Source organism: Malaclemys terrapin, chromosome 2, assembly GCF_027887155.1.
Source record: "Malaclemys terrapin pileata isolate rMalTer1 chromosome 2, rMalTer1.hap1, whole genome shotgun sequence".
NCBI classification, from domain to species: Eukaryota; Metazoa; Chordata; order Testudines; family Emydidae; genus Malaclemys; species Malaclemys terrapin.
In genome coordinates, this window is record NC_071506.1 from 275783394 (window position 1) to 275808846 (window position 25453).

At 51.3% G+C, this 25453-nt stretch overlaps 1 protein-coding gene across 1 annotated transcript; it reads right to left on the reverse strand.

Moving 5' to 3' along the window:
• Positions 1-6183: 6183 nt before the first annotated feature.
• LOC128830810 (zinc finger protein 260-like) lies at positions 6184-11988 on the reverse strand. Its single transcript, XM_054016594.1, has 2 exons — positions 11720-11988; positions 6184-8908 (listed from the first exon to the last, which is right to left on the reverse strand). Exon 2 carries the CDS (start codon positions 8490-8492, stop codon positions 6531-6533), a length of 1962 nt encoding a protein of 653 aa, XP_053872569.1. The 5' UTR covers positions 8493-8908; positions 11720-11988; the 3' UTR covers positions 6184-6530.
• Positions 11989-25453: the final 13465 nt, after the last annotated feature.

Genomic DNA, 25453 nt, shown 5'->3' on the forward strand with positions numbered 1-25453 from the left:
GCGCTGTAGTAGAAGCTATGGGGGGAGGGAGCGAAATAGAAGTCGGAGAGACAAAAGCTGGCTGGGAAGAGGGAGGGGGGATGGGGAGTAAGAAACTGCTTTGTGCAATGCCCTGCTGGGAGATGTAGTCCTTCCTCCAAAGGATTGCATGGCCTGCGATTACTGCTGTTCAGAAACAAACCAATGAATGCCGTCTCGCCTGCTGCATGCGGGGAGATCAGTGTGCCCTTAGCCTTGTCCTTTGTTCATTGAATGGCTCCTACAATTGGGAAAGGAGGATTTTTTCTTGTGATCCTGTTCCGTAAAATGTTCAATGGGACTAACATGACCCTATGCGGACGAGTAAACCGGGGGCACATTCCCTTCACCTGCAGTAAACTGGAGGAGACATTTTAGTAGCCGAAGCAGCTGATGCTGCAACTCTAGTGCCTGATTCTCAGCGCACCCAGCTTTCGTGCTGGTGCTGCAGACTAGTGCTTAATTTGTAATGGAAGAGGTGCTGGGGCTCAAGCAAATTTTTTACTTTCATAACTGACACGCCAAGCCCAGAGGGGCCGGGGCTCTGAACGGCCAAACCCAGAGGGGCCGGGGCTATGAACTGCCAAGCCCAGAGGGGCCGGGGCTCTAAACGACCTAGCCCAGAGGGGCCGGGGCTCTGAACGGCCAAGCCCAGAGGGGCCGGGGCTCTGAACTGCCAAGCCCAGAGGGCCGGGGCTCTGAACGGCCAAGCCCAGAGGGGCCGGGGCTCTGAACGGCCAAGCCCAGAGGGGCCGGGGCTATGAACGACCTAGCCCAGAGGAGCCGGGGCTCTGAACTGCCAAGCCCAGAGGGGCCGGGGCTCTGAACTGCCAAGCCCAGAGGGGCCGGGGCTCTGAACGGCCAAGCCCAGAGGGGCCAGGGCTCTGAACTGCCAAGCCCAGAGGGCCGGGGCTCTGAACGGCCAAGCCCAGAGGGACCGGGGCTCTGAACGGCCAAGCCCAGAGGGGCCGGGGCTCTGAACGGCCAAGCCCAGAGGGGCCGGGGCTCTGAACGGCCAAGCCCAGAGGGGCCGGGGCTCTGAACAACCAAGCCCAGAGGGGCCGGGGCTATGAACAGCCAAGCCCAGAGGGGCCGGGGCTATGAACAGCCAAGCCCAGAGGGGCCGGGGCTCTGAACGGCCAAGCCCAGAGGGGCCGGGGCTCTGAACGGCCAAGCCCAGAGGGGCCGGGGCTCTGAACGGCCAAGCCCAGAGGGGCCGGGGCTATGAACAACCAAGCCCAGAGGGGCCGGGGCTATGAACGGCCAAGCCCAGAGGGGCCAGGGCTATGAACGACCTAGCCCAGAGGGGCCGGGGCTCTGAATGGCCAAGCCCAGAGGGGCCGCAGCTCAGCCCTAGCACAAATTAAGCAGTGGTGCAGACCCACTGACTTCACTGGAGCGACTCCTGAGGTACTGGTCGTGGTCGGATCAATTCCATCCTTCAGGAGTTGAGTTCCATGCAGTCGACTGGGCCTGGCTCTTTCAGATCAGACCTTATGGAACCACCAGTGCTCCATGTGGGCCGTAAGCACCCCAGGGCACTTTTTGTAAGAGCAGATGTTTGCCCTGGTGTCCTTGGCCTAAATTTCCCCTCCTTCCTTATGTCACATCCCGTGTGCCAGCCAGTTGCCAGAGCTTTCAGCAGTGGGGGAGTGGATGATAGCGCTGCTTGGTGTCCAGAGCATGTGAAACACGTAGGGTTCCCCCAGAGATAGGGTGACCAGCAGGGCTGGCTCTAGGCACCAGCAAACCAAGCATGTGCTTGGGGCAGCACAATTTAAGGGATGGCACTCCAGGCACTTTTTGTATTTTTGCTTCAGCAGTTGTGCTCCCGGAGTTGTTTTTTTTTCTTTGCTTGGGGCGGCAAAAAACCTCGAGCTGGCCCTGGTGACCAGATGTCCCGATTTTATAGGGACAGTCCCGATATTTGGGGCTTTGTCTTATGTAGGCACCTATTACCCCCCCAGCCCCGTCCCGATTTTTCACACTTGCTGTCTGGTCACCCTAACTGGAGATGAAAGGTACTAGCCATCTCTCCTCCATCCAGACCCCCCCAAATGCTGCTGCCACGGTCGGCTTCCTTTTCAGATGCTTGTATCCTATTCCTTAGGCCCATTGCTCCCAAAGGGTCCGATTCAAGGGCTGAGCAGCCAATTGAAACCAAGGGGAGCTAAAAATGTGCCGTGCAGCTGATGATAAAGCAGCGCAACCATGAGGTAACGTGGCCAAACATGGGATTCCCAGAGTAGGGTGACCAGACAGCAAATGTGAAAAATCAGGACTGGGGTGGGGGATAATAGGAGCCTATATAAGAAAAAGGCCCAAAAATCTGGACTGTCCCTATAAAATCGGGACATCTGGTCACCCTATCTCACAGGTTTCTTTTTAAAAGTCAGCGGGCTTGATTCTTCTCCTCCTCCTTACCCCCCGTTTTACTCTGCCGTAACGCCCCGGACTCCAGCAGCGTCAGCCCCGCCTTTGATCTTGGAGAGCAGAGTCAGACCCCACAGCCTCTTCTCCCTCGCTGCGCTGTGCGTTTGCCTTTGTCTGCCTTCAGTGCTGGAGGGGAGGGGAGAGCGGGCGGGATTTTAGTAAACGGGCTTTATTGCGGAATGAAGGCGATTTTATTAAAAAGTGATGTGACTTTTGCATTTGTGTTCCCTGCATTGTTGTGACTTTTCCCCTGACAAACCATCCACGCCTCACTGAGGGCCTGCAGCCCACAAAGCTCAAGGCAGGAGGTCCGAATACAATGGGGCAAGTGCCCGGTACCAGCAGCAGCTGCCATGTATGTCTCTGCTGTGAGAGGGGCTCTGAGGCTGACCGGCTGCAGGATCCAGGAAGCAATCCCTGGAGAGGGCACAGAGAGGACAGGGAGTGGGATCGCTCATGCCTGCAGATCCTGGAGATGCCCAGGCAATGGAACTGCCAGGTAGTACCTGCTGGCTCCTGACTCCCCCGGACCTGTACTCCCATTGGCAGAGTGCCTGCTACTGGCGAGGGTGCTCTGTGGGCATTTAATGCTGCCTGATGGGATATCCCCTTGGCCTACCTGTCCAAGGCGCCAGATGAGTGCAATGCCACAGTGAGCACTGGTCCTTGATTCTACTCCTTCCCGGGGGAGCTCAGTCTCCATGATATATCCACAGAGAGGCCTCCACGCAGTCCTGGGGAAGTACCAATACTAATACTTAGCTCTGCTCTTATATAGCACTTTTCACTACTAGATCTCTAAGTGCTTTATACATTTATCCCCATTTTACAGAAGAGGAAAACTGAGGCACAGAGCAGCAATGTGACTTGCCCAAGTTCTCCAAGCAGAGCAATGGCAGAGCTGGGAATAGAACCTACGTCAGCTGAGTCCCAGCCTAATGCTTTAGCCAGGCCACACTAGCAGCACTCCCATAAGTCCACCATGTTCTCTGTCAAGTTTTGTCCTGTCCCCTGGCTGCGGAGTCAGGCTGTGGAAATGTCAGCACAACCAAATGATGGCATTTTCCAAGCTGTATAATACTTTTTTATAGCATAGAATTCCCCCAGATCTTTAGCTCTGCAATGGACAAGTCTTATATAACACAGGCTATCACAAAGCATTGCCGTATGCATGAAGAACAATACAGGGCAACGTATCATTGACATCAGAAATCCATTTCACTCAAATATTCATGTGCTAGGAGCATGGGGCAGTCCGATTCTGCAATTAGGGACCAGTGGTACAAAGCAGAATGGAGGCTTGATTTTTGTTTGTTTTTTTAAAATACTTACTTTATTGAGGAGACTGTATAATCTGTCAGTACTGGTTTCCCCCACGAGCTGAGGTCCGGCTGCTGCCCTCGGTCCATGGTGCTATGCCCAGCGATGCCTGGGAAAGCGGAGTAGATGGATTGAGGGCAGCTTATTGTTCTATGTATCTTATTAAAAGAAGTATCGACACACAAAACAAAATCCTCAAACAGCTGCTTCCTCCGGGGTAAATCTCTAGGCCACAAAACTAGTCTAAGGAGAAGAAAACAATTACATCCAAAGAATGGGGGGATAAATAATTCTTCTCTTGGTTACACATTCGGGCCCTCAAGTGAGGAGCTCTGGTATATTCCCTGCTGTGGGAGGCCTAGTATATTGTCCTAGATTCATTGCGTACGTTCCACCGTGTTCTTCTAGTGCAACGCAATCTCCATGCCCCTGGAGGTTGATAGTCTACCTGGCGTGGATCAAGTCCCAAGGGACTGGGCACTACCATCCAGGAGATGGACTGATTCAGCTTATCTCCTAAGCCACCTCCTCCAGTGTGGTTCCTATGGAGACCCCAGACAGAGATTAAAATTGTCCTTCCCTCTGCAGCCACCTGCCTTCCTGCCCAGACATGAGTCCTGCCCCTTGGGCTCAATGATCGCTGCAACACCTATGCCATGGGGGTAAATCTAAGCCCATTGTGTGCAACCTCTCTTGGGGGGATGATATGAAGGAGAAGCTTCCTTTTCATATACAAAATCAAGCTGTAGAACTAATGCCTAATAACTGACCACTACTTGACTTGACTCTACTCCTATAAGAATTCCAGCAACGCAGTGATCCTTAGTGCACGTCCCTCAGCTGCTGTGTTCACTTCAGTCACATAAGCAACGTTGCTGAGAGCACTCTGGGGTGGTTGGGCGTAGTGTCTGGCTGTGCTGGTCTCGGGCTCCCTCCAGATCTCTGGTCTGCCAATGTTCTTCAAGCCCCAGTGGTGCCCCCTGCCAGCCAACCCACCACATTAAAGATCCCATAGTCTGAGATTGAATACATGCCATTATAACGAAGTAGCAGAGAGCAAGAAAGAGTGGTGAACTCTGTTACTTGCCCCCAAGCCACTTCGCAGCTCTCACCGCACAAGCACGATGAAACCGGACCGATCTAAAGGATAAAGAGTTTCTGTTCTTCTAGTCCATGTAGGCCCCAGTCCACAAGGGGTGCAGCCTGTCCCAGGGATTGTGATTGCTTCTTTCTTTAATCCCTAAATAATGCCCAGTAAATTCAAAATCCTGTAGTGACCTTCAGAGTCACTTTCTGGGGAAAAATTAGAGAGTACGAAAGAGCACCTATCCTGGGCTGCTGAAGCTATTGATGCTTCTGGAAGATCTTCTATTTCCTCTAGTCACAGACATAGCAAGATGCTAGACCGAGGCTACACCCAAGCACCAGCTTTGCATGGATATGGCCGAGGGGACGTCTACACTGCAGCGAAGGTGTCAGCTCCAGCTCGGGGAGGTGTACATGTGCTAGCTCTGATTGAGCCAGAGCAATATTTTTAGGAAGTGGCCGGCGGCACGGGCTAACCACCAGAGCACAACCCTCTCCGAGATCCATGTCGTTGTGGCTACACTGCTGGGTTTAGCATGCTAGCTCAGCCCCGGTCTACCCCAAAAAATAAGGTCGACCCAGCTACATCATTCAGGGGTGTGAAAAACCCACTCTCCTGAGCGACGTAGTTATGCTGCCCTAACCCCTGGTGTAGACAGCACTACCTTCCGTTGATCTAGCTAGCACCTCTTGGAGAGATGGATCACTTATGCCAATGGGAGAACTGTAGCGTTTCAAGCGTAGACAAGCCTTTAGTCTCATTGCATTATGTGGCTCATAAACTCCTGTGACTCTTCCCCACCTCATTGTGACCACCTGTCCCTGCTCATGTATTAACTTTCAGCCAGGCCTTGTCTTTGAACTAGGAAGGACCTGGTTGGTAGTGAGCAAGTGCAGGGATTGTCCAGTAGTGTTTATTCTGGGATTAAGAGAACTGTGTGTTTCATGGAGTCGCTGGCTGGTCTCCTAGATGGCAGGGGACTCCTACTCTCTCAAACCTACTGTGTGTACGTCTACCCAAGCTGGAAAGTACACATCCAACTTCAGCGTAGAGGTACTGGGAGAGCAGCATTTGCTCACTGCCAGCCAAATTTTCAAAAGTGGCCACTGAGTTTGAGTATTTCCATGTTAGGTGCCCAGCCTGAGACAGCTTTCATTCTGCAGCCTAATCTCGCCCCCCCCTCCCCCGGTTTGAAAACGCTGGCCTTTATGTCAGCTGACCTCTGGTATCAATGGGAGCGATGTCCATGTGGGCGATGCCCATTTCTCAGAGCCAGGCTCAGCAGATACATTCCCCACTTCTTTTCCAGAAGCAACATGGTACACTTGAAATCAATGCTTTGCACCTGTTTAATACATTCAGCCTGTGTAAGAGTTGGGGCTGATTGGGCTAAACTCCGCATTCTTCAATGGAGCAAATCTCTGGTTAATAATTCTACTACCTCGCTCTTTACCAAGGAGGTCAGTATCCTTAACCCCATTTTACAGATGAGGAAACTGAGGCACGGGGAGGGAAACTGACTTGCCCAAGTGACAGACCCAGGAACTGGACGCAGGTCTCCTGAATCCCAGCCACACTGCCTCCTTCTGTTTATAGTAGGAGTTTTGCTCCACTAAAGACTGCAGAATTTGGTCCATGCTTATCACCTTCCTTTGTGGGCTTTGCTCTGTGGCTAGAGGTTGCTCTCCTCACTTTTCACAGCCGGGAGCGCTCTTTGTTCTGGGTGGGTCTGGGGGTGGTTGCTAATGCTCGCCGGTGCCCCCAGCTTTCCCCCCCGTTTTGCACGCCCGGTGGGTCCCTCCCTCATATGGATTTTCTGGTGCCTCCTCAGATATTTCTTCAGCCTGTACCGTTTCCCACACACCGTGCATTTATAAGCCCCGCCCCTGGAGTGCAGCGTCTGGTGTCTAATAAGGTTTTTCTTCTGAGTGAAGCATTTCCCACACTTGGTGCATTTGCACGGTCCCATCCTGATGTGGATCGTCTGGTGCCTGAAGAGGTTGGCCTTCTGATTGAAGGTCTTCTCGCATTCGGGACATTTGTACGGCTCCTCCCTGGTGTGGATCCGCTGGTGCCTCACGAGGTTTGACCGCTGGGTGAAGCTTTTCCCACACTCGGTGCATTTAAAGGGCTCACTCATGTGGATCCTCTGATGCCTGATGAGCTTCCTGTTCATCCGGAAACTCTCCCCGCACTCGTTGCACTTATAAGGCCCCTCACTGGTGTGGATCTTCCGGTGCCTAGTAAGATTCGACTTCTGGTTGAAGCTTTTCCCACACTCGGGACACGGAAATATCCTCTCCGCTTTGGGACCGTCCTTCATCAAGGGATTTTTCTTGCATTTTGTGTTTGCCCGGCTCTCGGTACATGCACCGGAAGTCCCCTCTTCGCTGGTTCTCTGGCGTTTTCTGTGTTTTTTCTTTGGGCTGCAGCTTTCCCCATGTTCGCCATCTGCTCCGGCTCCCTCTTTAATCTGGATCCTCTGGATGGTGCCAAGAGATGTCTTTTGACTGAAGTTGCTTCCATGGTCGGTGCTCTCCTGTGGTTCTTCCTTGATGCGGGGTTTCTGGCAGGCCGCAAGACTGCCGATCATAGTGACATCCCTCTGGTGTTCGTTGTCCACCCCAGCTTCCTTTGTAGCCTGGATTCCCCATGGAGGAAAGAGAGGCATCTTTGGATTGAATTGGTTGTCATAGTCGGGACTGGTTTGTGGTTCCTCCTTGATGTAAGGGTTCTGGTGGGCTACTGTAATGATGTTTCTCTCGTGTTCAGAGTATGTGTCTGGTTCCTCCTTAGTCTGGATTCCCCACGGAGTGCTAACAAGGATCTTTGGGCTGGATTGGGTTCCACAATCAGGACCTTCCTGGGGTCCGTCCTCTGAGGGAGCTCCTGGTATTGTAACGTTCTTCCCCAGGCTAAAGCTATCCTCCTGTTTGAAGGTCACGTCCGGTTCCTCTTTAATCTGGATGACCCGGAGAGGAACGCCATTTACGTGTCCAGTGGCTTCCTGTAGCCTCTGCTTTGCGTGGTTCCTCTGGTGGACGTTAAAATACCTCTTGGTGCTCAAGCTTTTCCCGCACTCGGTGCATATGAATGGCCCCCCGCGGAGGTGGATTTTCTGGTGAGCCACCAGTGTTGCGCTCTGGCCAAAGCACCGGCTGCAGTCGGAGCACTTGAAAGGCTTATCCCGTTTGTGTATCTCCTTGTGTGCCGTCAGCGTCCCCTTCTTCACAAAGCTCTTCCCGCACTCGGTGCAGGCGTACGGCCGCTTTTCCTTGTGGGTTCTCATGTGGATGCTGAAGTAGATGCGTGTGCTCAGGCTCTTCCCACAGTGGACACAGATATACGGCCCGCCTTTGGTGTGTGTCTTCTGGTGGGCAGCCAGGCATATCTCCAGCCGGAAGCACCGTCCGCACTCGTCACACTGGAAAGGCCTCTCTCCGGTGTGGATGCTCTGGTGGGTGGTAAGGTGTCCCCTCGTGGTGAAGCGCCTCCCACACTCACCACACGGGTAGAGCTCCTCTGCTGTATGGATCCTCTGGTGTCTCTTCAGATTTCCCTTCTTGCTGAAGGATTTCCCACAGTCTGGGCACATATGCGTCTTCTGGGCCGCGCGCTTTGCAGGGTCTTTCATGGTGGCGCCAGACAGCACGTGGATGTGATTCTTCTGTGTCTGGGTTCTCTCTGCTAGGCCAGGCAGCTGCTAGGGAGCTGGTGGAGGGGATGGGGAGGGACGGTTGGAAGGCTGGCAAGGGGTGGTTATAGAAAAGTCAATGATGCAATAGTCAAAGTGCAGCTGATGGGCCCGGGTTGCTCTGCTGACCAGGAGGAGAGGTTGACAACATGCAGCACAGATCCTGAGGTGCCAAGGGTCATGCAGCTAACTGGATGGCTCTGGTTCTTCCTTGGGTTGCATTTTCTCATGGAGTTTTTCCTTTCAACCCAACAGCAGAGCTGTTCTCTTAACATTCAGAACTCCCTTTCCCTGGTCATTGCGGTGGGGCTCCTGTTCTCGTCGTATGCCTCAGTCAGTCTTGGAGGTTTAGCATGCTGGATTAAAGCAAAAAGAAAGTCCAGATATTATTCCATGTGCTACTGATAACACTGCTTGTGCTAATGTGATGGCTGCCATCTCGGCTGACACACCAGAGATTGAACCAGGAACCTCCAGAGCTAAAAGCCTGAGCCGCTACAGCTTACATTAAAGAGCAAAGGCTCTAGAGGTGCGGCTGAAACAGATTCCTCTCCTCTGTGGATCAGGCACTGAGGAGGATGTGTAACACACACTCACCAGCAGGTTACAGTAAGAATAATCCCTTTAATGACGTCTTTTTTTATCTGAGGATCTCAAGAAAATTTACAAACGTTAATTAATTAAGCCTCACAATAACAATTATGACTTGCCTCATTATTCAGATAGGAAGATGGAGGCACAGAGAGGCTAACCTTTTCAAAAGTTAGGATAAAATCAAAGTTGGCAGCATTTGCAATATTAACACTTGGCATTTTTCATTGGCAGATCTCAAAGCACTTTGTAAAGGCAGGGAAGTATCATTACCTCCATATTACAGATGGGGAAACTGAGGCACAGAAAGGTTAGATTGTGTGACCTTGGCAGTGGTGGAATCTAGGTGCTCTGCCCTGTCCATTGGACAAGTTCGGACCGTTGAACCACAGGGCCACATATGCATAGGAAATCATTTCCTAGAATTCCAACAAGGAGGGAGGCCTGAAGGCAGAAGTGAGGAAGGTATGGGTTACTGGAGGATGCTGTCGCTGCAGGGATAGGACATTGGGGATGCTGTCGCTGAGGGAATGGGATGTTGGGGGGATGCCGTTGTGGAGGGGGCTAAGAAAGCAGGAAATAGGAAAGTAACTACTGCTTTAAAGGCAGGGAAGTGTGGAAATGGGAGATTTCTAAACCTCTGGATACAGCCGTGAAAGTGCAGACGAGGTACATATATTGCGCTGCTGATTGGGTGGAGCGGTTGCCAATGTACAGCGCTCAGATACCAACGGTCACATGGGTAACAGGCCAGATAAACAGACAGAAAACTGCAGATGAGAACTATTTTTCATTCAGTTGCATGGACTGCAATTCTGCCTTCGGATAAACCAGGCCAGCTCCTGCTGAAATTAATGAGATTCATAGAACCATAGGACTGGAAGGGACCTCGAGAGCTCATCTAGTCCAGTCCCCTGTACTCATGGCAGGACTAAGTATTATCTAGACATTCCTGACAGGTGTTGGTGTAACCTGCTCTTAAAAATCTCCAATGATGGAGATTCCACAACCTCCACAATTTATCCCAGTGCTTAACCACCCTGACAGTTAGAGGTTGGACATTAGGAAAAACTTCCTAAATCTTCCTGGCTGCAATTTAAGCCCATTGCTTCTTGTCCTATCCTCAGAGGTTAAGAAAAACAATTTTTCTTCCTCCTCCTTGTAACAACCTTTTACATACTTGAAAACTGTTATCATGTCCCCTCTCAGTCTTCTCTTCTCCAGACTAAACAAACCCCATTTTTTCAATCTTCCCTCATAGGTCATGTTTTCTAGACCTTTAATAATTTTTGTTGCTCTTCTCTGGACTCTCTCCAATTTATCTACATCCTTCCTGAATTGTGGTGCCCAGAACTGGACACAATGCTCCCGTTGAGGCCTAATCAGCGCGGAGTAGAGCAGAAGAATTACTTCTCATGTTTGTTTACAACACTCCTGCTAATACACCCCAGAAGGATGTTCGCTTTTTTTGCAAGTGTAACACTGTTGACTCATATTTAGCTTGTGATCCACTATGACCCCCCAGATCCTTTTCCGCAGTACTCCTTCCTAGGCAGTCATTTCCCATTTTGTATGTGTGCAACTGATTGTTCCTTCCTAAACGGAGTACTTTGCATTTGTACTTACTGAATTTCATCCTGTTTACTTCAGACCATTTCTCTAGTTTGTCCAGATCATTTTGAATTTTAATCCTACCCTCCAAAGCACTTGCAACCCCTCCCAGCTTGGTATCGTCCGTAAACTTTATAAGTGTACTGTCTATGTCATTATCTAAATCATTGATGAACATCATTTGTCCCCTGCATTAGTAGCAGTGCTGTATGAACTGAATTGAATATGGTGTTACATAGGACGATAATAGAGAAAATGACCTGGAATGCTTTAATTGAAAAAACAAACAAAAAATACCCTCTTCCAAGCAGAACCCTGGCTTGATTCTGGTGTGTGTATTTAAAGATTCGATCTGGGCCAGCAACGGAGGTGACTTGATCATAGCCCAGAATTCTGAGGGTATTTCAGTCTAGCAGACAAAGGCATAACAAGATCCCGTGGCTGGAAACTGTGTCAGTAAAGTTCAACAGCATATTTTTACCAGTGAGGGTAATTAACATTGGAAGGGATTAGCAGCAGTAATCTCTCCATCTCTGGAATCTTTAAACAGACTGGATGTCTTGTTAAGAGATATGCACAATCACCCAACCCGTTATTGGACCCGATACAGGAATCAGTAGGTGACATTCTCCGGCCTGTGTTATGCAGGAGGCCAGACTAGAGGATCACCACGGTCCCTTTCCACGAAAACATTTTAGCTGCCTTTTAGTTTTGGCAAATGCCAGACAGCTCGCTTCTTACTAAATTTGGCCCAGATCAAAATAACAAATCCCCACTGATATTTTCTAGTATCCAGATCACAGAAGGCCAGACTCTGCCCTCAGTTACAACTCCCCCGCCCCACTGATTTGGGGTTGAATTGAGGGCAGAATATGATCCCTTTCCCGGATGGGGGGGGGGGGAGCGTCCTCATTTGGGCTAGGATGTGAAATACACACCCGAGCCGTTTGCTGAAAAGGTCTTACCTGAGCAGTCCATCCCTGCAGGCATTTTCCTCCCCTGGAACCCGAGGGACAACATGGTTTGTGACTTGGCTGCAACTTATGTTGCAATCGCAGCTGCTGCTGACCTAGAGGAAGTCTGTGCCCAGTGCAGTGAGAGCTACCGGAGGAAGGGTGAAACGAAACAAAGACCAGCAGCAAAGGGTGAGCGCCGAGGGAGAGGCTGGACTCTGCAGCCGGACAGTGCCGGGCTGGATTTCAGCGCGGCCGCGATCCCGGGCACGGGCGGCGCGAGGAAGGGGGGGGGGGGAATCTCACCCCGCGTCCTTTCTTCTGCACCGTTAGCTTTGCGGGGAACCGGGCTCGCTTGGAATGTTCCCAAGCTCGCAGAGCCTTCTGGGAATTGTAGTTTCTCCTAGAAATCCTGCTGGCCCTGGCAAAAGGCCCCTGGATTGCAATGGGACAGGAGCAGGCCCCGGAGCTGGTCCGGCCCAGTATGTTTTCCTCTAAATCCGGGGGTTCAAAACCTGCAGATCCTAGCACCAGGCTGCAACAATGCCGCTGTCATCTAGTGCTCAGTGTGTCCCCCAGGACCTGAAGGGGCCATGTCCTAATGGTTTCAATAGCTTCTGATCCACCGCAGGCGAGCTTTGCACCCCAATAGCAGCTCACTGTATTCCTACGGGGAGTACCCAGGTATTGGTGTGTAAATGCCAGCATGCTGGGACCCTGTTAGCACCTTCCACCGATAGATTCGCTAGATAACGAATTATTTGACAGACAAGGGAACTGAGGCACGGCGCTTGTGAGGGATGGATTCTGCCAGGTGTTATCGGACAGGAGCAATTGGGGTAAAAAACCTAACTGGCTGCAAGACTGAGCTGAGCTTGGTAAGTTTATAGTGAGGATGGTATGATGGGATTGGCTAAAAATGGCATGTAGCCGATCTGCGACTGCGTGCAGCAAATATCTCCAATGGCTGGTGATGGGACATTAGATGGAGAATTCTTTCCCAGGTGTCTGGCTGGTGGGTCTTGCCCACATGCTCAGGGTCTAACTGATCCCCATATTTGGGGTCAGGAAGGAATTTTCGCCCAGGTCTGATTGGCAGAGGCCCTGAGGTTTTTTCACCTTCCTCTGCAGCATGGGGCACGGTATCACTTACAAATTTAAATTAGTGCAAATGGTGAATTCTCTGTAACTTGAAGTCTTTAAACCACGATTTGAGGACTTCAGTAACTCAGCAAGAGGTTTTGGGTCTATTGCAGGCAGGGCTGGCTTTAGGCCGATTCCCCTGAATCGGGCCCCACGTCTAAGAGGGCCCCGCGCCCGCGCCTAAGAGGGCTCTGTGCCCTAAAGAAGAGCACCTAACTTAGGCGCCTTTTAAATTTTTTCCTTCACCTGGCGGCGGTCTGGGTCTTCGGCGGCACATTGGCGGTGGGTCCTTCACTCGCTCCTGGTCTTCGGTGGCATTTCGGCGGTGGGTCCTTCAGCGCCGCAGAAGACCCGGAGTGAGTGAAGGCCCCGCCGCCGAATTGCTGCCAAAGACCTGGACTGCCGCCGGGTATTCGAATCGGGCCCCGCACTTACTAAAGCCGGCCCTGATTGCAGGAGCGGATGGGTGAGGTTCTGTGGCCTGCCACGTGCAGGAGGTCAGACTAGATGATCATGATGGTCTCTTCTGACTTATGAATCTATGAGAGATGCTGAGCATGACAGCTGAGAACAATCAGCACTGCTCAGAACTCCTCATCGCCTCCTGGAGCAGGCCCTCAAGGATCAGACTGTAAGGGGACTGTTGCCCCCTTACTAACATTCAGTGGGGGTGTTTTGGTTGCTAGCTCCCAGCACTAAAAGGGGACGGGTCGATGGGAAATAAGGAGCCTGAGACTGACAGTCCCCAGGAACAATGGGGAGAGGCCAATGCTCCAGATCAGCCTGATTGACAGGGCGGGCAGGCTAATCAGGGAGTCAGGAGGCCGGGGGGGGTCCCGTCTTCCGTTTGAACTGGAATGGCCTGGGTCAGACAGAGTGGGGCCGAGCTAAGGAGAGAGCAGGGGCCCGAGCTAAGCTGGGAGCAGAGCTGCAGCCCCAAAGCCAGAGCACAGCCCAGAGAGAGCAGAGCTGCCCTGGGGGAGACCTGCAGCAACCGGAGCCAGAGGGGCCAGAGAAGCAGCCCAGGGAGCTGGAGGCAGAGCAGCAACAGGAGCCGTGCTGAGGCAGAGTGGAGCTGGAGCTGGGGCTGGAGCAGTCCGGAGCTGGGGCTGGGGCAGTCCGGAGCCGTGTGCAGTCCGAGTGCGGTGAGCAGCTGGGGAGAGTGAGGGGGACCCTGGGCAGTGGGCCCAGCACAGGGAGACGCCTCAGCCAAGAGGCCTTGCAGGCCAGACCTGGAGGGGGATTGTAACCCCGACTGGGCGGGGGCGACACTGGGAAAAAGGGTCCTGCCACCTAGAGCCTGAGAGCGTGTGGCCACCGCCAGAGCAAGTGTCCAGCCTACAGCGTCTGCAGCACAGCCAGGGCCTGAGGAAGAGCCTGGGACCTACAAGGAACAGACTGTGAACTGCCCTGACGTTCCAGAGACACTGTTTGTGATGTTCCCTGCCACAGAGCGGGGTGATGTGTTTTCCTTTAACTTTTTCCATTTTTCCTTATTCCTTTTTAAAATTAATTGTTAATTAAACAACTTGTATTTGCTTTAAATTGTATGAAATGATCAGTGGGTCAGGGAGGTGCCCAGTGCACAGAGAGTATCCCAGAGTGGGGACACCCTAGGCCCTGTCCTGGGTGACCACAGCAGGGTTGGGGGTCGAGCCCCCCAGGAATCCTGGGCCCAGCCTTGTCAAGGTTTAGGAGGACTCTGCCAGACAGGAGAGTGGAAGGGGAGTCCTCAAGGGCAGGGAGGCCTCTGGGTAAAGGAAGCGGGAGCGAGGACTCAGATCCTTTCGCTAGCCCACTTCACCGGGGTAGTGCAGAAGCCAGAAAAGTTCCCCACAATAGCGGGACCATTCCCCCGCTTACAAGACTAACCCAAGCACACAGGAATTCCGCTGCAAGCCATTTTATGCTACGTGCTTTATTATCCGGTGCATGGGTAAGACTGAATCAGTGTAAACCAGTGGATATAGTGTACTTAGCTTTTCAGAAAGCCTTTGACAAGGCCCCTCACCAAAGGCTCTTAAGCAAAGTAAACAATCATGGGATAAGAAGGAAGGTGCTCTATGGATTAGTAACTGGTTAAAAGATAGGAAACAAAGGATAGGAATAAATGGTCAGTTTTCAGAATGGAGAATGGTAAATAGTGGTGTTCCCCCAGTGGTCTGTACTGGGCCCAGTCCTATTCAACATATTCATAAATGATCTAGAAAAAGGAGTAAACAGTGAGGTGACTAAATTTGCAGATGATACAAAATTGCTCAAGATAGTTAAGTCCCAGGCAGACTGCGAAGAGCTACAAAAGGATCTCTCAAAACTGGGTGGCTGGGCAACAAAATGGTAGATGAAATTCAGTGTTGATAAATGCAAAGTAATGCACATTGGAAAGCATAATCCCAACTATACATATAAAACGATGGAGTCTAAATTAGCTGTTACCACTCAAGAAAGAGATCTTGGAGTCATTGTGGATACTTCTCTGAAAACATCCACTCAATGTGCAGTGACAGTCAAAAAAGCGAACAGAATGCTGGGAATAATTGAGAAAGGGATAGATAATAGGACAGAAAATATCATGTTGCCTCTATATAAATCCATGGTACGCCCACATCTTGAATACAGTGTGCAGATGTGGTCGCCCCATCTCAAAAAAGATATATTGGAATTGGAAAAGGTTCAGAAAAGGGCAACAAAAAAGATTAGGGGTATGGAACAGCTTCCGTATGAGGAGAGATTAATAAGACTGGGACTTTTCACCTTGGAAAAGAGACAGCTAAGGGGAGATATGATTGAGGTCTATAAAATCATGATGGGTGTAGAGAAAGTAGATAAGGAAGTGTTGTTTACTACTTCTCATAAGACAAGAACTAGGGGTCACCAAATGAAATTAATAGGCAGCAGGTTTAAAACAAATAAAAGGAATTATTTCTTCACACAACACTCAGTCAACCTGTGGAACTCCTTGCCAGAGGATGTTGTGAAGGCCAAGACCATAACAGGGTTCAAAAAATAACTCGATAAATTCCTGGAGGATAGGCCCATCAATGGCTATTAGCCAGGATGGGCAGGAATGGTGTCCCTAGCCTCTGTTTGCCAGAAGGTGGGAGTAGCGACAGGGGATGGATCACTTGATGATTACCTGTTCTGTTCATTCCCTCTGGGGCACCTGGCACTGGCCACTGTCAGAAGACAGGATACTGGGCTAGATGGACCTTTGGTCTGACCCAGTAGGGCCATTGTTATGTCCTTATGACTATTTCCTGTGATGACGTCGTCTTTACTAAATGGAACTGGTAATGTTCACAAAGCGGTGACCCCAGCAGCGGGTACTCAGACATAGCGCGTGGCAGTTTAATCCATCAGTCAGGAACATTGATGCTCTCGGCTCAAAACCAGGTCTCGAATGCTATTGATTCATTCGTCAGTTTAATAATTGGAAGAAAATAGAAGGAGGTAATTGGAGCTTGCTAAAATCTCACTGGCCTTTAACCACTGAATCTCGTAAACATGGCTTTTCCACTTGGAATAACAATCATTTTGGAAGGCAGATAACCAAGTAAACAAACAAACAAACAAACAAAAGTACTTATTATTGACACCATATATAAATACATTCAGGATATGGACACACATGGAGACAAACACACATGTCACTTTTGGTCAGAATAACAACACTTAGCACCTCATCAACCACAATCTCAAAACACTGTACAAATATGGCAAGCATTATTCTCCCCATCTTCTAGATGGGGAAACTGAGGCACAGAGAAATTAAATGACTTGTCCAAGATCATCCAGCAGAACGGGAATAGATTGTAGGTCTCCCAAATCTCAGGCCTGGCCTATACACAGTTTTTTGTTTTGTTTTTGTTTTTTAACCAATCTGGGATCCAAGATCCAGTGGCTGGATGTTGAAGCCAGACAAATTCAGACTACAAACATGGTGTAATTTTTTTTACCAGTGAGGGTAATTAACAAGTCAATTAACTGTTGGAACAATTTACCAAGGGCCCTGGTGGATTCTCCGTCACTGGCAATTTTTAAATGAAGATTGGATTTTTTTCCGGAAAGATCTGGTCTAATTCCAAGAGGGATTAATTCAGGGAAGTCCTATGGCCCGTGCAATCCAGGAGGTCAGACTAGATGATCACAGTGGACCCTTCTGGCCTTAGACTCTATGTATCTATGAACTATTTTGATTAGGGATGCGATTGTTACTGATTCAATTAGATCAGTACAATCCCTAGTGTGGACGCAGTTGTACTAGTATAAAGGTGCCTAATAGCTGTATAGCTTATTCCCCTTCTTGAACAGTATAAGCACCTTTATAGCAGTACAACTGCATCCACAGGACAAAGGAGGCAGTGTGGTCTACTGGGTAGATCATTAGCCTGAGAGTCAGGAAACCTGGGGTCTCTTCCCCCTCTTTGTGCCTCTGTTTCTCCTCCTGTCCTTTGTCTGTCTCCCCTCTTTAGAGTTTGAGCTCTAAAGGGCAGGGGCAGGCTTTCACTGTGCATTTAAACAGCACTGTGTACAGTAGGGGCCGCAACTGAGTTGCCACCTCTTGGCACTACCCTATTACTACGACTGCTACTAATGGGCAACGCTGCCTAGTAGTACGATGTAGCTAGGTCAGTGGTGAACGTGCCATTTCCTTAAAGGAGCAGAGTCAAGGTTCTTTAATACAAAAATAAATGCACACAGCCATCCTAGTTCTGGTACTTGCATTTTTCTTGATAGGTGAATGGAAATTACTTATTGCCTGGGCTCGCCCCAGCAATGAAAGCCTGCTGTTGATTAGCTTTGCTGTTTGCAGTGACAGAAAGAGAAAGCAATTACCCTCTGCACGCCATGCACGGGGTCCGCTGGGAGCTAGGACACGTCTACCAGCCGTAGCTGGAATGTTAGAGTCCCCTTGGAAAGCAGATCATGTTTTAGCTGCTCACAAATAGTTCGGAAAAGTAGGTAGGGTCAGTTTAACTCTTGGCTTGCCGTCCGGAGGCAGTTGGGTGGGCTGTGTGAGATGAGTTTGGTGCTCTCGGTCCAGTTCTCCGTGGACAGGTAACAACGCGCTTTATCACAGTCAGCTTTAGGTTGGCATTCTCGACGCCGGCTGCGGATTGATGAGACAAGGAGGCTGAGCTGTGCTAGAGATGATCCCTCCAGGTCAGGTTTGAGACCGTCTGAGGGGCCATATGTGGCAGCTTGTACTGTGCCGTATTTGTTGTGTAGCCAGATAAAGCACATCCGTTTCTAGGGCTGTCAAAGTAGGACTTTCTCTAACACTTAGCAAATAAAACAACCGAGAAAGCCTCCAGCTGGGGAGACAGGAAGATACATCGCTGATCGTCTCCCTTCTGGCCTCTCTCGCCCTAATTTATTCGTCAACTTGACTTTCAAATGAAGCCAGTCCGTACTCCTGAGATCAATAGGATATGGCCTTACACTAAACTACTCGGCTTCCATTGCTCGCTGTCAGTCATGGGCCCCTGGGGGTCCCACTAGTTATCCCACTAGCTATCCCGCCTTGACAGCCTGTTTGAATAATAAGCAACCTGATTTAGAAAAAAGTAAGGTCAGATCCTCAGCATTGGCGAGGCCTCATCTGGAGTACCAGTTTTGGGCCCCACACTACAAGAAGGATGTGGAAAAATTGGAAAGAGTCCAGCGGAGGGCAACAAAAATGATTAGGGGGCTGGAGTACATGATTTATGAGGAGAGGCTGAGGGAACTGGGATTGTTTAGTCTGCAGAAGAGAAGAATGAGGGGGGATTTGATAGCTGCTTTTAACTACCTGAAAGGGGGTTCCAAAGAGGATGGAGCTCGGCTGTTCTCAGTGGTGGCAGATGACAGAACAAGGAGCAATGGTCTCAAGTTGCAGTGGGGGAGGCCTAGGTTGGATATTAGGAAACACTATTTCACTAGGAGTGTGGTGAAGCACTGGAATGGGTTCCCTAGGGAAGTGGTGGAATTTCCTTCTGTAACGGTGCGGCGACTCACTGGCAGGGCACCTCCTGCTGGTTGTCCAGGGAATTAGCTTTTCCAGCTCCGGAGTGCCCTCTGCTGGCTGATGTCCCACTTGCCACTGGCCCCTGTGCCCCTCCCGGACCCCGGTGCCCCTTTACTTTGGGTGCTGCCCCCTGGCAGTACCCCCACAGATCTGGGTCTCCCCTCCCCGGGGAACCCCCAACCCCCCATCCCCACCTCACCTCAGTATATGGCTACTGTCAGCCACCGTCTAGCCCCCGCTCACTGGGACTGACTGCAGTGTGTTTTGGACCTGCTGCCTCTGCCTGCCCTTGGGCTGCCCTCTGCAACCCCGGTACCCTTCTTTGGCTTTTAACAAGGCCTGCAGCCTGGGGGGTTTCTAGGCCGGAGCTCCCCAGCTCCCCTGGCCTTCCCCCAGCCCTGCTCCAGTCTTGGTACCCTCTCAGCTTCCAGGCAGCCTGGCCCTTCCCTCTCTACTGCTAGAGAGAGACTCTGTGTGCTCCTGGCCCACTGCCCTCTTATAAGGGCCAGCTGGGCCCTGATTGGGGCCTGGCCGCATCTGTGGCTGGTTCCCCAATCAGCCGAGGCTTTCTTCACAGCTGCAGCCCTCTCCAGAGCTCTTTTAACCCCTGTTCCTCAGGAGTGGGGCAGCTGCCCCACTACACCTTCCTTGGAGGTTTTTAAGGTCAGGCTCGACAAAGCCCTGGCTGAGATGATTTAGTTGGGGATTGGTCCTGCTTTGAGCAGGGGGTTGGACTAGATGACCTCCTGAGGTCCCTTCCAACCTTGATATTCTATGATCCTCAGCCAGTGTGAAGCAGCTTAGCTCCATTGAAATCCACAGAGCTGAGGGTGTGATGTAAAGTCAGCGAATGCGTTGGCGAGTTATTCATTGCGGGAATTGAATTTTTGGCATGGTGGGGGAAAAGAATGTGCAGCTCTCCAGCTTTCCTGCCAGTTTCGTCCCACCAGCCACGCTCTCATGGAGTCGTGTGATTCTCCCCCAGCCCTGGTGAAATGGCTTAATTGTTTTTCCATTTTCCACTTTACTAGGCTTTGATATGAACAACCTGGTGGAGGTTATCACGACTTTGCGGTTTGCAAGTGGAATGAGAAGGGGTCTTTTTATCTTCCCGTAAGCACAGTTCCAGGCAACTGGGTACTCTATGTTATTTGTATGTACAGCACCTGGCATAGTGGGGCCCTGATCCCTGATGGGTATCATTCGGCATTACCACAATACAAATGATAATAGTGTCTGGTACCTGGAATTAACAACTGATTGCTCTTGATGGATTAAAGGATGGCCCATGGTAGTTTTACTTCTTTGTTGTTATAATTATTGGTGCAATGTTGGTCCAATGGATAAAACTCTATATGCTAATCTCCAAACTGAACATGGATAGTGATCAGGGGTCCACCAGATGCAGTGGCTGTGATACTGACTTCTTAAAGCTCTTCACAAACGGATCTTGCTACAAAACCACGTTGCTTTGGCAGTTTTATTTCTTCCACAATTTGGGGATTGGTACTTTTTAGTGTCCTTCACTTTTGTTGTAATACTGGGCCCCTCTGGAGAGTGAGTGAAGGGTACCACATAGCAAAGCCCATTTCCCCAGCGTTCTTGCTACAGATGAAACACTGTTTCATTGGAAGCTGGAATAGGTTTAGTCACACCCTTTTCGATGGCATGTAGCTCTTATCTCCACCTGGTCTTGGAGATTCTGTTGAGCTGGATGGAGCACGGTAGACTCAAGATAACAACGGGCGAAGGATGTGTGATGGGTTTCCCCTGGGGTGCCACCTGGAACTGGGGTACTGCTGAGCCCTCTGACCCACCAGCCTGGGCTCCCTCTCACACTGTGCTGCCGTGACAAGCTGCAGACCCGCTCCCGCTCCTACACTTCCACCACCATTCACACAGGCAGGGACACACCCAGCTGCAGTTACATGCAGGCTCTCTGACCAGCCACTGCATGAACCAGCAATAGAGAGGCTACAGCCATAGGCGCCGACTCCATGGGTGCTCTGGGACTGGAGCACCCACGGAGAAAAATTGGTGGGTGCTTAGCACCCTCCGGCAGCTCCCTGCCCCGTCCCCCCGCCCCAGCTCACCTCCGCCTCCACTCTGCCTCTGCCTCCTCCCCTGGGCACACCGGGTGCCCGCCTTCCCCCCCGGCTCCCAGCACTTGCGCTGCAAAACAGCTGATCGCGCAGCAAGCGCTGGGAGGGAGGGGGGAGGAGGGGGAATGCGGCACACTCAGGGAAGAGGCGGGGCCGGGGCGGGGATTTGGGGAAGGGGTCCAATAGGGGCAGGGAGGGGGTGGAGTTGGGGCAGGGACTCTGGGGAAGGGGTTAGAATGGGGGCAGGGCAGGGGCAGGGAAAGGGTGGAGTCAGGGTGGGGCCAGTGGTGGGGGGGCATGAGCGCCCACCGGTGCCAGGAAAAGTTGGCGCCTATGGGTACAGCCAGGATAACCACCAGCTTCCCAGGCATTCACCTCCCTCTGGAATATAAACCCAAAATTATACCATCTTGCACTGCACAGGGAATTGTACAGCGCAATCTCATAGAGTTCCCCCCTCCCTCAATGTGGAAAGGAAATGCAACAGACCCCTGAGCTAAGATTCCCAGCACCCCTCTTAAGGCTTCTAAATTTTACTCTATATGTTTCAGGGGTAATCTGAAACTGTTTTAAAACGATTTCCTTGAATTTACCATAATCTGAAGCATCTTCAATTGGCATCTTATTGAATATATCCTGAGCTGTATCAGTCAACGTTGCAACCAAAGAGGGCATCTTTTGGTCCTCAGGGATCTTATGGAGCACACACAGCCTCTCAAAGATGATGTATGTTCAGCAATGTCCCCTGTCTCACTGTATGCAGGACACAACCATTCCCGTTTGTGGATTTTTGGAGAAAAGGGACTCACAGGAGCGTGGGGGTCCTGGTTCTGCTTCTCTATCAAGTCCCGTTGATACTTCCTCTCTCTTTATTTCTCCTCCATGGTTAGTTTCTGGGCTTCAGTTTCCTTGTCAGCCTCTATCTGTTTCAGTTTCAAAATTCTCTGGTGGGCAGCTTCTTGTCTGGCTTCTTCTGCTTCCATTTCTTTTATCTGTAATTGTTTTAATTCCAAAAGTCTTGTATGGTCTTTCTCCTTCTCTTCTGCCTGAAATCTGCACAGCTCCAATTTCACAACTGTTTCACCGCTTTCACTCATCTTCCTGCTTTTCTGTCCCTACTTCCCTTGCCCGAAATAAGCAAACAGAAAATAACAAACTGGTAACCTCTTTGACTGATCTCAAGCCACCACACTGAAAATCTCACTTAAAATCACCACCAGTGTACGAAGTGCAAATCTCACCCAGAACAACAAGCTATGCATTTAACCCTGCTCGCTGTGCAGGTTCCCCCAGAGAGACTGAACTGGGGGAAGTGCTGAAGCCAGGCTAAAGGGTTTTCTAGCCTGTGTATGAAAAACCCGGGGTTTGCAAGCTGTAAAGGAAGTGCAGCTTGTTCCGTGAGAATCTGCCAGCCTGCCTGTATTATCAGCCAGGGTGAGAATTTGCTAATTCATATCCTATCTTTCTAGTATTTTAGGCTTAAATAGGTTGCGTTTTTGTTTATTTACTAGGTAATCTGCTTTGATCTGTTTGCTATCCCGTAGAATCACTTAAAATCTATCTTTTTGTAGTTCATAAACTTGTTTTATGTTTTAATCTGAACCAGTAAGTTTGGAGTGAAGGGTTTGGAAATCTTAGCTCAAAGGGCAGGGGCTGTTGCATTTCCTCTCCACATTGAGCGGGAGAGGAACTGGTTAATAAATTCATACTGGTCGGGGTTTTGACCAGGGCAGGATGGTACTGCTCTGGAGTCCTAGGCTAGGAAGCTGGCGGTTATTTTGGCTGTAGCCTCTCTATTGTTGGTTCATGCAGTGGCTGGTCAGAGAGCCTGCATGTAACTGCAGCTGGGTGTGTCCCTACCTGTGTGGATGCTGGTGGAAGTGTAGGACCGGGAGCGGGTCTGCAGCTTGTCACAGCAGGACAGTGTGAGAGGGAGCCCAGGCTGGTGAGTAGGAGGGCTCAGTGTTAACCCCGTTCCAGGTAGCATCCTGGGGGAACCTGTCACATGATGGGCTTGTGAGTCAGGTACTGGCCTGGGACTAAAGAGATCTGAGTTCAGTTGCTGGCTCTACCATATGGACTTCCTGTGTGACCTGGGGCAAACCAAGTAGGGGTGTAAATTTACAACTCAGTGGTGTTAATTGTCATAGCTCCATTCACATCAGTGGATATATAGCAATTTATAGCCTCTGTGCCTCAGTTCCTGCCTCTTAAATGCGGATAATTATACCTTTCTTACCCTTGTCTATTTAGATTATAAACTCCTTGGGGCAGGGACTCTCTCTTGCTATACATCTGCACAGCACCTAGCACAATGGGACCTTGATCTCAGTTGAAGTTTCTGGGTGTCTAATACAGCCTGGCATAAACTGAGACTCTGCTGTAAACCTCTGGGTCAAACATCGCTTTGGCATGAAACATGCAAGTAGTGTAAATTGATTGTGGAATAGGTGTAGGTGAGAGTAAATAGCAAGGGAGTGTAGCAGCCAGCAATCCAAGGCAGGGCCGGCAGCCAAAAAAGAAAAAAAGCCGCGATCGTGATCTGCGGCGGCAATTGGGCGGAAGGTCCTTCGCTCCGAGTGGGAAATATAGTCCTTTTATAGAAGGTGTTTTCTGTGGAGTATTTGCCAGTACAAAGTGCCTTTTTATCTACAGAGAATAGGACCAATCAATAGGACTCTGAGTAGGGTTGCCAGGAGTCCGGTTTTCGAGTGGAATGCCCAGTTGCACTGCCGACTGGGCCGTTAAAAGTCCGGTCAGCGGTGCAGCGGTGGCCCGGGGCTAAGGCAGGCTCCCGGCTTGCCCTAGCTCCGCATGACTTCTGGAAGCGGCCGCCAGGTCCTAGCGGCCCCATGGCGCATGGGTGGCCAAGGTGGCTCCTTATGCTGCCCCACCTCAAGTACAGGCTCTGCAGCTCCCATTGGCTGGGAACTGAGTCCAATGGGATCCGTGGGGGCAGTGCCTACGGGCGCGAGGGCAGTGCACGGAGCCTCCCTGGCCGCCCATGTGCCTAGGGACTGTAGGGACCTGGCAACCGCTTCCTGGGAGCCGCAGTAAGTGCCATCGGGACCCCTCACCCCCTCTCTCTGCCCCAGCCTGGAGTCCCCTTCCTCACCCAAACTCCCTCCTGGAGTCCGCACCCCCTCCAACACTGCTACCCCAGCCCGGAGCCCCCTCCTTCACACCAAACCCCTCATCCCCAGCCCCACCCCAGAACCCAGACCCCCAGCCGGAGCCCGCACCCTTTCCCGAATTCTGAACCCCTCAGCCCCAGCCCGGAGCCCCCTCCTGCACCCCAAACCCCTCATCCCTGACCCCACCCCAGAGCCTGCACCCCCAGCCGGAGTCCTCAAACCCCCTCCCTGCATTCCACCCGCCTGCCCCAGCCCGGTGAAAGTGAGTGAGGGTGGGGGAGAGCAAGCCACGGAGGGATGGAGTGAGTGGGGACGGGGCTTCGGAGAAGGGGCGGGGCCTCCGGGAAGGGGTGTTCAGTTCTGTGCAATTAGAAAGTTAGCAAGCGTAACTCTGGGAAGGTTTTGTAAGCCCTGTAGCCTGGGAGAGAAAGGGGTTAGTTGAGTGAGCTCTCTGAGGGCCTCTGCTGGAGCGCAAGGGGAGTCGACTGAGCGAGGCAGTACCTTATTTACACATTCATTGCAGGAAGTTTGGGGACATTGGGTATAATTTGACTAAGTTTTGTACTTGGGGCCTATATTTTTGAGATTTCCTTGTTGAGTACCCAAGCTGGGCAAAGCCTGGACAACGACTGGTTAGGGGGTCACCGTGATGACAACTGATGCTTGCTGAAGTGGGGTGAGGGGCCCTGGACAGCCCTATAGAGGGAGAGAAAGTGCATGTTTCTGGCTTGGTTTGAGGAGTATCTTTCTGGGTGCGAGGGACTCTGAGGGGTTCCTGACGTCACTGAGCCGCATGGATCTGAAAGAGCAGAGCCGTGAGCTGTAATTGCCTTATGTGGACAGAGCTCCCCAGAGGTTCCAGTTGTTGAGCCGAGGTCAGAGCCCAGAAGTAGTTCTGGCCACCAAAGCAAAGCAGTAGTTGGGCCCAGCCACAGCACCCAGCATGCAGAGCAAAGCGGCAGTTGGATTTGCTCCCAGCATCCAGCAGGAGAGCAGCCGCAAAGGAATTGGTAGCAACCCTCTATGTCTCCTGTCAGCTGGTGAGGGGCCTCCCTTTCCTAGCTGCTGAAATCATTCATTGTAGCTAGGGTTACCATATTTCAGCGAGCAAAAAAGAGGACGGGAGGAGCCCCGCCCTAGCCCCGCCCCTGCCCCTCCCACTTCCCGCCCCCCTGACCTCCCAACCCTCCCCCCGTTCCTTGTCCCCTGACTACCCCCTCCTGGGACCCCTGCCCCTAACTGCCCCCCAGGACTATCTAAGCCTCCCTGCCTCTTGTCCCCTGACTGCCCCAACCTTTATCCACACCCCCACCCCCAGACAGACCCCTGGGACTCCCACGCCCCATCCAACCACTCCCCA

Excerpts from the sequence above, each read along its gene's own strand:
- LOC128830810 (XM_054016594.1), bottom strand. The coding sequence starts at position 8,492 with ATGAAAGACCCTGCAAAGCGCGCGGCCCAGAAGACGCATATGTGCCCA.